The 13,605-nt window shown below is 32.5% G+C and overlaps 1 protein-coding gene across 1 annotated transcript; it reads left to right on the top strand.

Annotated features, from left to right (window-relative positions):
- Positions 1-3,558: 3,558 nt before the first annotated feature.
- Positions 3,559-12,329, top strand: Pex12 (peroxin 12). The gene is made up of 7 exons (XM_068767657.1): positions 3,559-3,764; positions 5,375-5,483; positions 6,144-6,346; positions 6,880-7,109; positions 8,481-8,622; positions 10,062-10,147; positions 11,939-12,329. The coding sequence occupies exons 1-7, from the start codon at positions 3,645-3,647 to the stop codon at positions 12,045-12,047; spliced, it is 999 nt and encodes a 332-aa protein (XP_068623758.1). The 5' UTR covers positions 3,559-3,644; the 3' UTR covers positions 12,048-12,329.
- Positions 12,330-13,605: the final 1,276 nt, after the last annotated feature.

The raw sequence follows: 13,605 nt of genomic DNA, 5'->3' as shown, positions 1-13,605 counted from the left end.
TTTTTGAAGATTTTGCTTTGAGGCCGCGTGGTGCGTATGCGACCCACATTTAAAAAAAATAAAAAAGTTGTTTAAATACAAAGCTGTAATTAGCTGAAAAAACTATTAATGTTAATATGCATTATGTACGCGGCAAGTGCAGCGGTCGTCTACGCCCCACATGACATGGAATGTGTTAATGTTTTAACATATGTACTTATTAATATTATAAAAGTCATTTTATTTCTTACTTAATTGGTCCTTTAAGAAATGTTAACAAATTGTATAAGATTTATTTTAAAAACACTTAAACATCTACTAATAAAGGAATGCTTAACCTCTTGTCTGTCGAGTAGCGGTTAGTGTATAAACGGCGGAAATTAGGCGCGAAATCAACGCGCCAAGATTATTCCGATTTGTTTATGTTATCCGCTAGGCGGTAATCGATAAACAAGGGCTTATTTGTACTTACATAATCTGTTTTTATATTTTTACCTATTGGATTATTTGAAAGTGACAAGGATACGGAATTTTTTAAATTGTTTTTGATTAAAAAAATATATCAAAATAATTACTCAATACTAACTAATAACGGTCTGCTTTTTAATCTAAAATTGCACAGTTTTGTTTGTGACAATTTTGGCTTGTTTTATACAATTGAGAACCAAATCCGCTATTGTCCGTTTTAGGGTAAAATCATCTCTGTATATAATTATTCTATTTCCGCTTAATTGACTTTATGATATTTATTATAAGATAAAATTATGTAAAGCTTGCTCTAAAACTCAAAAAAAAAAAACTATATTTGTATGTTCGGGAAGATGCCAAATAAGGTGGACGACAGCGGTGGATTTACTCGATTTGAAATTCTTTCTCACATGTTTAAGACGTTTATGTTGTCTATTTAAATAAACTAGAAAATGGTATTAAAATTTGGATCTGATAGATTTTGTAAACTAAAATATATATGTTTTTATGAAGTCCATACATCCAAGTAATGTGAAATATGAAAATTTAATAAGTGTAATTCTAGGGATATATAGAAACAGAAACTGAACAGATAATAAATGTATACATTTGTATTAACTCATTTTAATAATTTAGTGAATAAATATATATGATAATTTTTTTGCTTGATGAATTAAAATATATTCGCTGTTTAGTTTATTAAATATAATAAAATCATTTTTTTCTTCTGACAAATATTTTTTGCAGTTACATATACAGCTGTACTGTTTTAGGATAATTGGCGCTGAACTCACTTAGCCTAGACTTCTTTACCTTAAATTCGTTCTTTATAACACCACGGCAGAGGTCTGTTCGAAACTGAACTATTATAGTTTTACCGATACCGCTATACCGCTCCTTAGGAAAGCGCGGTGAAATGGGGGCTAAAGGAAAAAACGACCATAAATGCCGCTGCGAGCGCATTGCGCACTGATGGAACAGAGCTGCAGATACCCTCCGTCTCGCCGAGCGCATACCTAAGGCGAGGTACAGCGGTTTCGGTAACACTATAGTATAGTAACTTAAACATCACATTTCACAGTTGATAACATACTGAATAAGAAGAAATTTTTCAAGTTAAGTTTATTTTATAATAAATAAGTATTATATTTTTTTTTTAATTTCGAAACAGGCAAAGCGATGAAATAATAAGTTTTTTTTTTAATTTAATAGCATTTTATTTCTTATTAAAATGTAAAGTAAATCTATCATCACAAATAATGTTACATAATATAGTCAACATATTAAATACAATATGTGTAAGAATTATATATTATCTATATGATTATTCTGCATTTAGTACGTCGAGAGAATTTTAAAGACAATTTGAACATGATCTATTTAAGTGTAATTTGTGAGATAGATAATGTTGTAAAAGACCAAGTTATATTTGATCTTTTATTTCATAATGTACTTCATATAAAATATTTTTAAAAACTATATAAATGTATGTAGTGTCAATTACGATGTAATTTTGTACTATAGTTGCTCTGGTCAAGTAAACTGACCAGTGTTTCATTTAAAACATTTTTCTAGATATGAAAAATGTTAATATTTATGTGAACATAAGTACTGTCTATGTATTTATGAATTTGAAATAATTATTTTGTGCTTAAAGTTGTATAAGAATTATCAACAAAAACAAACAATTTAAATCAATCCACACATGTATATCTTATGTAATATCTTGTAAAAGGTGTCCGGGCAAATGTAGTCATAGGTAAACTTTATGTTATTTTTGAAGGACCAAATTGTATTAGATTTAGGATAGATAATGCTTTTGTACATTATAAGTTAATGCGCTTTAAAACGAAGGTGCTAATATAGGGCGTGGCCAGCGACTGACACTGACAGCAAATTAATAATGAAATAAAAAAGTGAAGTTCATCATGTATAAAAATCGGTATAAGTCACTATGAAAGTATAGTATATAGTATCTATTTCTGTAATTACAATAAGTAATGGAAAGTATAAAATGTATCCATTTAGTGGATTGATAATTTTTCTTTTCAAATTTCAATTAAAATGCGATGAAATCAGAAATGTCGGCAGGCAATGCATCAATGTTGTTAATATTTGCTTTTACACTTGTATTATAATGTATATGTAATGACTTAATAAAATGTGTAAGAAAGAGCGAGTTTTTTATTTAATGTATAAGACTTAATATGCTTAGATTTAACCAATATCTATTTACCTGCTGTGAATATACAAAAAAACATGTTAATAAAATATCTGGTTATAATTTTATAATTTTAGTGAATTAATTTTGAAAGTTTTAGCATCAAATTCCAAAAAAATAATACACAGTAATATAGTGTAAAGTTTATATAAACTAATACAATAAAGAAATATTTAAATGTAATAAAAAACTATGAATAATAAGTTTTTTTTATTACAAACAGTATAAGTAAGTATAAGTTAGTGCTCATGAAAATGTTAAAAGTCAATAGCAGCTACGTACTGGTTCGTATCCATGATTACTGAGTCATTCGTAATCTTATTTAATGTTTTTACGAAATAATTCTATTTTACTACAGAATAATTTCGTAAAAATTAACCGAAGAAAAATTTTCAAAATAGTTTTTCAAACAACTTGTCTACAAAAACTACCGTATTGCGATAGAGAACTTTACGATTGAGAGGTTTATTGCGAGAGAGCTTAAGTGTGGTAATTAGAGAAATATTGAATGTCTCATTATTAGCAATATTTTTGCTTCAGCGTCACATTGTACTATCATCGCTTTATCGAAATAGTAAATAGTAAATTAATGACAATTTTTTTTTCTGTTTTAAAATTATTCGATAAACTGTTTTAAAATCGATATTTACCTAACTATATACGCTTCTATAACGCTTTATAAATTTAGCTTTTGCTCACAGAAACCCCCTGTATGCAATCGTTAAGACCTTTTGAAAAATAATGTTATATTTATAATATACATGAATATGTAATAATGTAGAATTAAATTTTGGCGGCATTTTTAATAGGTATCTGTTAATAAAAATGGAAACAAAATGTTATGACATTTAGGCAGATGTCACTGTCAAAATTATTCAGAAGATAAACAAATTGCATCGGTGTTGTAGACTTATTGTGATTAGAAATTTGAGTTAAGATATATCTTTACCTGATATAAAAGTTAAGGAATACCACTATGGCAGTTTATGCTGCGCATTTAACCCGTACACTACAGGGAACACCATCAGTATTTCAGATTGCTGCTCAAGAAGCCTTGGGAGTAACAATCAGACCAGCTTTAAGAAGACTTGCGGAGGTATTACAGAGAATATTCAACAAAATGTTTGAATAAATTTAAGAATATTTTCACCTAAAATGATTTGCTAATCTACTCCACGTTATTAAGTATCAAATTGAGTTAACTAATTTAATCAAAACATCGCCTACAATTATTTCATGAGATCCATATCCTCATTAGTATGTACATACTGTGAGTTCAACAGATAAACATTCTTCCTATTCTTTTTTTCTTATTTATTAAGTGAAATTGGTAAACCTCCATGCAGAAAATTTACTGTGGTAAATAAACTAACAATGGCAATTATTAAAATTAAATATCAGTTACTTAATTCACTCTTAGACTTGTGCCAGTCTTCTGGTTTCAGAATTGCTTGTATTTAAGATATGGGCCCATTTACACCAACTTATTTAATATCAACTTGTCTTAATGATGCTTTAACTAATAATGAAGATGTAACTAATGATTACCTTTATTATATTGTCACCGGTGACAAACTAAGTTGCAAAACTAAGCATGGCTGGACCTGGAGCCCATGACTTGAACCCCCCCACTAGGATTTCATGTATATTCTTATTTCTTTATAATACCAAAATAAAACATATTATATTATTCTTCTAAATAACCTTCTAAAATTAGCTTTAGCTAGAAAGTTATTTGTTGGTAATATTTTCTGCTTGTCCAAAGGTCCTTGTTTAGCTCATTTACTAGAAAGAGGTCTAGGTCCTTTAGTGCCAATGCAAACTTGGTAAACCTATAAATGTCTACAGACAAAACGAATTGTGAGTGACAGAAAAAAATGATGATTAGGAAAATATTTGAATAAATCTTTCTATTTGGGTCGTAAGGCCAGGACTGGGAAATGGCGGGAATATATATGTATTATGTCTATATCAATATTAAAGATTTCTTTCATAAACTGACTCATTGCAATATCTCTGTGAATCATATGGCTTAGATGTTTGAAATTTGCTAGGAATATTAATTTTACCAACTAGATCAGCTCACAATGGATTTTATGAAATTCAATCCATAAAGAGGGTTGATAAAGCTTTCATTAAAGCTGGCTGGGGATAGCTAGTTATTTATATCAATCACAAAAAATATATTTTTCTTAGCTAGACTACACATTTTTGTGTATACATTGTAATCAATAAAATTTCTAGGTAGAGAGGTTTACCTTATAGCTAGTAAACAGTGAATTATATGAGAGTAAGCATACTCAATGGCTATTGTTTTAGAAATAAAATTAATTAGTTTTTGAATAATAATCTTATTAAATGTTAAATTTGGAGATGGTTTATTCTTCTGTATTATTAATTTTCAAGGTATTTAGACATTGCAGTATGGGTAGGTTACTCACTTTGTAAAAGCATAGTTTAGGTTGCGGAAGATCACAGGATGCAGGCAGCACAAGACCAGATCGTGGTAATTTTTAGAGGAGGCCTATGCTTTGCAGTGAGTGTTTATCAGTGGACACCATGGTGATGATGGTTTAGACTTTGTTTAATCACAGTCTTTAAAAATGACTTAAAAATTATGAAAAGTAATTGTTTTGTGATGTATATTAATTTAAATAGTATTGCTATGTATATATAAATTACAAGCTTTTCATTATTGTTTTTCAGTATTTGGCTGCTGTATATCCAAATAAATGTGGATGGTGCGAACATTGGTATGATGAGCTCTTCCTACTCCTCGATTTTTGTTTACAGTATCATTACTTAAAACATTATGGTAATTATTTTTTTCTTTAAACACTCATCTATTTCTTTTTTGATAATATGCATTTGTTTTTTTATCTGCTTAGACATCGATATTAGGAGGCATCTAATTTAAAGTTAAAATATTGTTTTCATCATGAAAAGCACTTTTGTCTATAAAATAAGTATAGATGTAAACAAGCAAATCAAATAAAACCAACTACACCGGCTTGTATACAAGTCGACTCTGAAAATAGTTCCTTTTCAAAATTTTCTTACTTAATAGCCATTAATGCAGTCTCCATACTTTTGTAGCTTTCATGTGCTATATTGCTGGCCACTTCAACTGCAATACTTTTGTCTTTTTTGCGTGCTAAAATTCTAACTAAGATGTCACCCGGGCATGTATCTGGCCCTTCATCATAGTAAAAAATGGATGACAATTGTCTGATTGAGATTATGTATAATTGCACATTAAAAAATAATATTAACAATTTGTAAAATAGATGTGAGCACAATTTCAGATGACATCACTAATGGTGTCTGAATTAAAATCTGCATTCGAATTTCAGTTCGAATACACAATGATGATGAATGAAAGTATGGTCGCCGTAATGGCCAGTAATATAGAGTTTGAAGAAAAAAAAATCCCAGTATGCAATATTATATTAAAGCAATCGAGATCTGTTTTCAGCTGCGTCGTTCTCGGAGTGTTTCTATGGGTTACTGCGCGCCCCTATAAGCCCCAGCAATGAGTTTCATACTGGAATCCGTTTACCTGACCTCTTAGAAAAAGGTTCTCTTCTGCTACTTGTTTTTGCGCCTTATGTTAAAGAGAAGATTGAAAGAATTGTTGAAAGATGGAGGGAAGATCACGAGGATGGGAGGCTTGGTAAGGTAAGCAGACGTTAGATCATAGATTACTCTAGTTATATGAATGATGAATAAGAAAAAAATTGGCAAAAAAGGTCCCCTTTCTAAATAATTTATTAAGTCACTTTTATGTCTGTATATCTCCCTCTCTTTTTTTACATTCTCTGTCCCGCTCAGTCCATTTCTCTCTCACTCAAGCCATTTGTCATTTTAATGTAGTAGTGGAGTTGTAATGCACACTACAACTTTTACGAATCTACACAAATTATAATCTAAGTTATTTCGTATATATGGTGACAATATATTTCTGTGATTTTTTGATGACGAGTTATATGTTGGTAAGCTAATTGGTACTTGATAAGCTTGCCTAGAAAATACCTATTCACCCGTGCTCTGCCGACTATTAATTAATTGGCATTTCTTGATATTCATGTACTTCTGTTTTTCTTATAAGCTTTTGAGCGCCAACTGTGGCTTTTTAGTTGTGTAGTTTACAATGATTAGGGCTTCATGGCTTATAAGAAATAAGTCAGTAAACTTTTGGATTTCTTTTTCAGAGCAAAAGTGACCAATTACGCAAAGCCGCAATTAAGGTCTACTCCATTGCGCACTTTGTCTTAGAGACGGCAAAACTTGTGCAAATGGCAAAGTATTTGACAGGACGAACGCTGTCACCGTCATTGGACTATGCTCTGTTAGGGTTAACAGTTAAGGATGCACCACCTCCAGAAGCCGATGAATACACTTGGTCTGACCTATTCAAGAGTCTATGGGCTGGAAATATCAAGTATGATTATGATATGATTTTTTTTATTTTTAGAACGTGAATATTACCTAGGTATATACATGGTTATTTAAATACAGAAACTATTTATTTCTGTAGGCGTGAAGATACTCCCATTTTGGGCAGAGAAGCCGTATGGCCGTTATGGTTGCAGCTTTAAGGCCAATTTGCTTTGTCCAGTGTAACTGCAGATACGATATACAGACGCGATACCGTTAGATGGCATCGGCTTATACTACGTCGAGAGAAAGCGCATAGCAACTCATTATTTATCGGACAGAGTCGGTAGCACGAAAAGGAGGGTTATGATTTAGTACAATGAATATGGCAACACTACGATTCCAGCGGTTTTTTTCATGGCAATACAAATATATAAACTACCTAAAAAAACATAATTGTGGAACCAAAAATAACTTTCATTCATGTCAGATTATAGACGCTCACTGCAACATGAAGGCCTTTCCCAAAGATCGCCAAATGTCTTGCTGCACGCATCCAGCGACTTTGATTATGTCGTCGGTGTACCGAGGGGGGGGGGGAGGCATATATAGCGCGTCAACCTGCTCGTGGTCGCGTGAAACCTTTTCAGTCGTAATGGCTGTGGGGGTCACGACTAATGCTTAACAATTCCCTAGTTATTTTGCATGTTTTGAAGAAGAAATTCATGTATTTTCAATGACATGGTTTTAAGGCAGCATCGCTAAGAAATTCCTTGCAGTAATTTAAATTCCAAGGGAAAAAGTTTTTAAACACAGTAAAAGCTGTTTATTCGCGGTGTGAATGTTATATAACATCGCCGCGAATTCAGAAACCGTAAATACGGAAAGGTAATTTATATGGGATTTTAGGAGATAAAAACAAATTTAATTGAAGTTTATGAACATTTTGATTAATTATCTTAAAGCTTAAACAATGGTTTGTAGAATTTTGTATTTTTCTCTTGCTTGACAGATTTTAAAAAGCTCCCTCTATTCTGACTGACATGCAGCAGTCGTATTAGCAATCTCATAAATAAGACTTCGTTCCACAGATGGTTGAACGTTCATAAAAAGATCGCAAAACTCATTTGCCATTTTTAAACCTTCACTAAGATTTTTCAAATTAACTGTTACGTTTCCAGCGCTTGTCAAAGCCTCTTCTTTAATAGGCTGTAAATTTTACATTTTAGAGGAACTTTTTTTATTAGTCCATTTGACTGCATTTACAAAGGATATTGGGTTGGATACCTGTTGGAATCCTTTTATTATTATGTATGTACTCATTGCATCCGCTAATAAAAAAAATTTTCGCCACGAATGTAGGAATGAAGGAAGCGCGAATAAAGAGCGTTTGCTGTAATTAAATCATTTGTTTAAAAAAAATTCATGTCCGTAGTGACATGACGCTGTCATTCCCACTTATTGGTCGTGGATTGCTGAGTGCAGTGCAGTACGGAGCGTTTGCGGTGCAACTGCTGCGGTGGTGGGAGGCCCAGGCTACCCCCATGACTTCCTTACCTCTGCCAACACCACCACAGGTATTATAGTTATTTCATAGCATAATAGCGTGGCCAAACATGACTATTTACTTTAAACTTACATCGCATCGTCAGCCCCTGCGCCCGTACTCTTTCCTTACAATGTGATGGACCCAGCACCCTTATGGTGCGTTCTTCAAATGTCGCAGAGTGGTAATTGACGACGTCGAATAAGAAATTAAAGGAATAGGAAAAAGCAAAAAACTAATGTAAAATAAATAACCCCCCAGGGATAAATAAGCCCGCTGAGAGAGAGACTGTAATTATCATGTATAGATGTAGATTACTCTGTGTCTGGAACTAATCGGTGTAACATAACTCCTGAAGATGCCCCGTGGAGGGGTGAAACACGTGTTGAGTTGTGTAATTCGCATTGTTTGCCGCATACGCATTTATCAGCGGGCTGGCGGGCGGTGCACTTTGTTGCACGACTGCCACTGCATGTGCGGAAGTGGCTAAATATTGGTCTTTTCTTACTTAGTATGGACTTCCGCAAGGTAACGCCTGATTCCATTAAATAAATAAATAATGCGAAAATAAACAACAGAAACTTGTGCAACTAAAGCAAAAATTGTTTAATTTTGAAATTAAATAAATATTTCAATTAATGATATTATATGTTATAAGATAGTAACGCCCTGTCCCATAAATACGATAGGGGAGAGCGAAAGGCCCCCAATAGCGGGCGCCATTAAAAACACACTTATGGTGAATACATTAAATGCGATGTCTCCCACATGTACCAATTTGAACCGAGTCTACTGAAGATTGCATATGATGAAGGGCTTATATTATAGCAATGCATATACTGTCACATTTATCACTAATTGAATATGTAACCTTATTGCTATTGAGTTAGGATTGAAATTTGATTAATTTTAAAGGTTGATTTTTTGTCGTCGTTTCTGCATCATTTACAGTGACTATTCGTATATGTCATAGAAATGTCTGAGGAATTCAATTTCATGAATTTTAGAATCAATAGAGCTCGGGAATCTGGGCTCGGTCGGCATATCCCAATATTACCAGATTTGAGATGAGCACATCATAATTATTTTTCGACAGTCTGTCAACAAATCCGAGTCCATCGATTTGCACATGTATTGTGTAATTTTTTCACCCTCCAAGGATTTATATACGCCGTCGTGGTTTCGCGCATAAAGGACCACTTAACCCTCCAAAGATATCTATAAGGGAATATATCATAATTGCCACGGTTCTTAGGCGGGTTTGCAGTCGCAATGTGTATGGTACTGCTGCCCATCTTCTGGAAGCTCGTTAGTGAGTAGTGGCGATCCTATATAATTAATGCACAAAGTGTGAATTACATAAGATTCGATCCTGTTATCGCTTGTTATTTTTTGATTAAAAAAATAACAAGCGATAACATATATGTGTAAGTTGAAACATATTTAAACGTCAATATTTTCTATCAATAGAAGAGCGAATTAGCTGTCAGATGGAAGAACAAATGTCCAGTCTGCCTGCAGCCGTGGAAAGTTCCTACAGTGTTGCCAGTGTCTGGGTAAATATTGGCTGTTTAAAAAAAAACAAACATTATTAGTTCATTATTTAATATTATAATGGCTTATATTAAATAGGTTAAATTCCAGTATAAAATGTGCTGATTCTATCGCTATAGGTTACTATTTAATTCATGATCATCATAGGACGATTTTTAGACATAGACCTTCCCATTGGTTTCTCAAATAACCGATTGAAAGAGGCCTATTTTCAGCGTCTTCCGAGGACTTTAAAAAGGTTGGTCACTCTGTGTTTGGCACTAATCGGTGTGACATAGCTCCTGAAGATGCCCCGTGGAGGGGTGAAACACATGTTGAGTGATTTGACGGTGGCGGTTGTGTGATTCGCATTGTTTGCCGCATACGCATTTATCAGCGGGCTGGCGGGTGGTGCACTTTGTTGCACGACTGTCGCTGCATGTGCGGAAGTGGCTAAATATTGGTCCTTTTCTTATAAAGGTCGCCTGTTCACCTTGTCAACGTCTAGCGCTATGCTTGCCGGTCCACTCCGGTATCCCAAAGCCTATACCAGCTAACTTTTCTATGGATTTCTCGCTCCCCCATCTGTTATTGGGCAGAGAATACACTTTTGATACACATTTTTTCAGTAATAATTTATAAAGATTCTCTTTCTTTAATCCTTCACAATGATTTTCATATTATTTCTTACATTCTTCACATTTTCTTTTGTACTCCCGGCATATATTCACATTATGTTTACGTTTCATCTTCCATCGTTCGCCCCATTTTCATCAATTTTACATTTTTACTTTTTTATCATTTTCTTGTTCAATTTTCTTTTATTTAAAACTTGTTTATACAATCCAATTTATACGCACTGCATGGACAATTGACATGGTTCTCCACAATTATATTTAGGTACAAAATAGTCAGGGGAGTTGCCGTATTAAAAACATTCATGTAATTATCTAGCTTAAGGTAATTAATCTAGTTGTCTATATCACTTAACTTGATTATGTATTGTTTCTGAAGATGTTAATGCTGTTAGCCCCAAGGTCTTACTTACAGCTTCGTCGGACCCTTCCGCTCCGTGAACTAGATTGCTTGATTATTTATATTTTATTCAGTATGTGTTTATTACTATAGTTAAAACAAACTATAGGTGAGCCTATGTTCAAAAGTGGACTTCGATCTACGACACAAAAGTGTATTGGGTTATATACTGTTCTTATATTAAAGCATCGAAAAACGGGTTCATTGTATGGTCAACATTTTTTCTATTACAGGAAATTTTTTTACAATAGAAAAGTTTTTGAATCTACATTAAATAGCGGCGGACACAATATACTCGCACTACTATTTTACATAGTATACACTTTTGAGCCCGGCTGCTACTATCTCGCGGCCACTACATATGTGTCTTCTTCGTAATCCCGCCGAGTACTGATATGGGTTCGGAAACTCGAATCCTTTAATTTTATATAGTTCACGGACCCCTCCGTTCCGTGATCTCGTTTCCAATGAAGCTGTAAAAGCCGCAAAACTAACAGCAAAAAACTAAAGCTTCACATGAGACAATAGACAATATACTCGCCGAATCTAACTCAGATACCGTTAATTCAGATGACGAAGGTAGTCAGTGGACTAGGGTTGATGACGGTGATGATTTAGAGATTTCAGACGTGGTCACTTACACATTTTTGTGTTCTCAACTGGTAGACTCGACGACCTACCGAGTCAAGATCGTAGTGGCGATATTAGGGGAGTGATTTTAGGTGTAAAATATAAATATCTGTTGTTTATTCTTATTGAATGTTTTCTGATGTCTTCAGGTTTGTATTCTGCTACGGCTGCGTATCGCGTCACTTGCGCGCAAACGGCACGTGCCCCGTCACAAGACTGCCGACCACCGAACGCACGCTGGTACGCTTATACCTCTGATAAACTTCACATCTAACTACAAGACGTTTTTATATATACACCCCATGGGCTATTGGAATAAAGCCGTAATTGCAAAAATTACAGGAAAATAGCAATCAATGCGTTTTATGTTTCATCACAAATTAAAATTCCTGTGAAACACCTAAACAAACTAGAAAGAATATATTGTATTCTCTGTACATTGGTATATTTAGGTGTGTTGTTAAAAAATGGTTTTATAGGAACATTTCTACTATGGTTGGTATAAATATGTACATATCTCCCGGTGACTGAAAAACTGTAGAATAGTTAGTTGTTTACAAATTGTTGATTTTTCATTGTAAATTATTTTATATATTTGTAAATTGCGTTTTATATTGGTTTGTTAACAATGTTATTTTTTTAATTATACATAGTTAAATTTACTTTGTTTAATTTACTTCCTTTATTCTTTGAATACTCATATAAATGTACATTTTTACCTTCCCAATGTCTTTTATTTAATGAACTAAGAACAAATTGTTACAAATAAGAAACCGTATGTCAGCGGATTCAGGTTATTTATTTCATTTTATATTCTTGGTTGTACACACTAGGATACATTTAAATTGTTTTATAATAATAAACAAAAAATTACAATGGGCGGTCTTATCACACGAGGCAATCTATTAACGTGTACAAAACATATATGTATACAAACATATATAAGTGTATATAGACACATATATTTGTTTATAATACATATACTTATAATAAATAATTTCGTCACATTTAAATTATTAAAACATCAATTATCTATGGGATTTTGAAAATACATACAAAAATTGTAATTTTCAGTTATGGTGGAGAATATCCTCGATTCCTTAAATATAACTAAGTGTAAATAAAATTTAAAAATATATTTTTTTAATGTTTTATTTTATTATTGTCTATCTTAATCTAATCTTATTTATTAGTGTACCAAAGTTTAAAATATATCACAGGTTGTACAAATTAAACGGAACTACATTGAACTACGTCAATACTATGGCGATTGTTTGTTCTTTGTAAAAATGTTAATATCATCCGATATCAATGTACTCTCTTTAAAAACTAAGAGAATAATCAATATGGACTCTATTTATATGTATTTCTACACTAAAGTTCATAAATTCGGTTAGTACATAAAATTAATATTATATACATAGTTGTAAATTTTAATGATTTAAGCTATTATAAAAAATAAAAAAAACCAATGAAGTACCAATGCTCTCAATAAATATTTTAGTAGATCAACAACATTAAAACCGAATAAATTTATTTAAATAACTCATCAAACTTGTTTCATTAAAAATCATTGACCGATTTGTAAAGTGGTTAATGAAAAAATGAAACGAGTGATGCCCCACCATTTTAACCGTTAAATTAGGATCTACTTTACCGTTTTAAAAATACGTACAGATAAATAAGTATTTGAAGAAATTATAATCAAAACTCGAAATAGAGGTTAAAAATGAATGGGTAAAACTACATTTGTTTGCGTACCGAGAGTAGTTGCTTTCGTTAATTTGTCTATAAGTAAAACCTCTCTTCGAAATAG

This window comes from Battus philenor, unplaced genomic scaffold (assembly GCF_028537555.1).
Source record: "Battus philenor isolate CCGP_79_NKW_IND1 unplaced genomic scaffold, ilBatPhil1.0.hap1 SCAF_23, whole genome shotgun sequence".
NCBI classification, from domain to species: Eukaryota; Metazoa; Arthropoda; class Insecta; order Lepidoptera; family Papilionidae; genus Battus; species Battus philenor.
Note: the sequence above shows the minus strand (reverse complement) of the source record. Positions and strands in the feature narration are given on the sequence as shown.

Excerpts from the sequence above, each read along its gene's own strand:
- Pex12 (XM_068767657.1), top strand. The coding sequence starts at position 3,645 with ATGGCAGTTTATGCTGCGCATTTAACCCGTACACTACAGGGAACACCA. Across the intron at positions 3,765-5,374 it reads CTTTAAGAAGACTTGCGGAG|TATTTGGCTGCTGTATATCC; the intron begins GTATTACAGAGA and ends ATTGTTTTTCAG. Across the intron at positions 10,148-11,938 it reads ACAGTGTTGCCAGTGTCTGG|GTTTGTATTCTGCTACGGCT; the intron begins GTAAATATTGGC and ends TGATGTCTTCAG.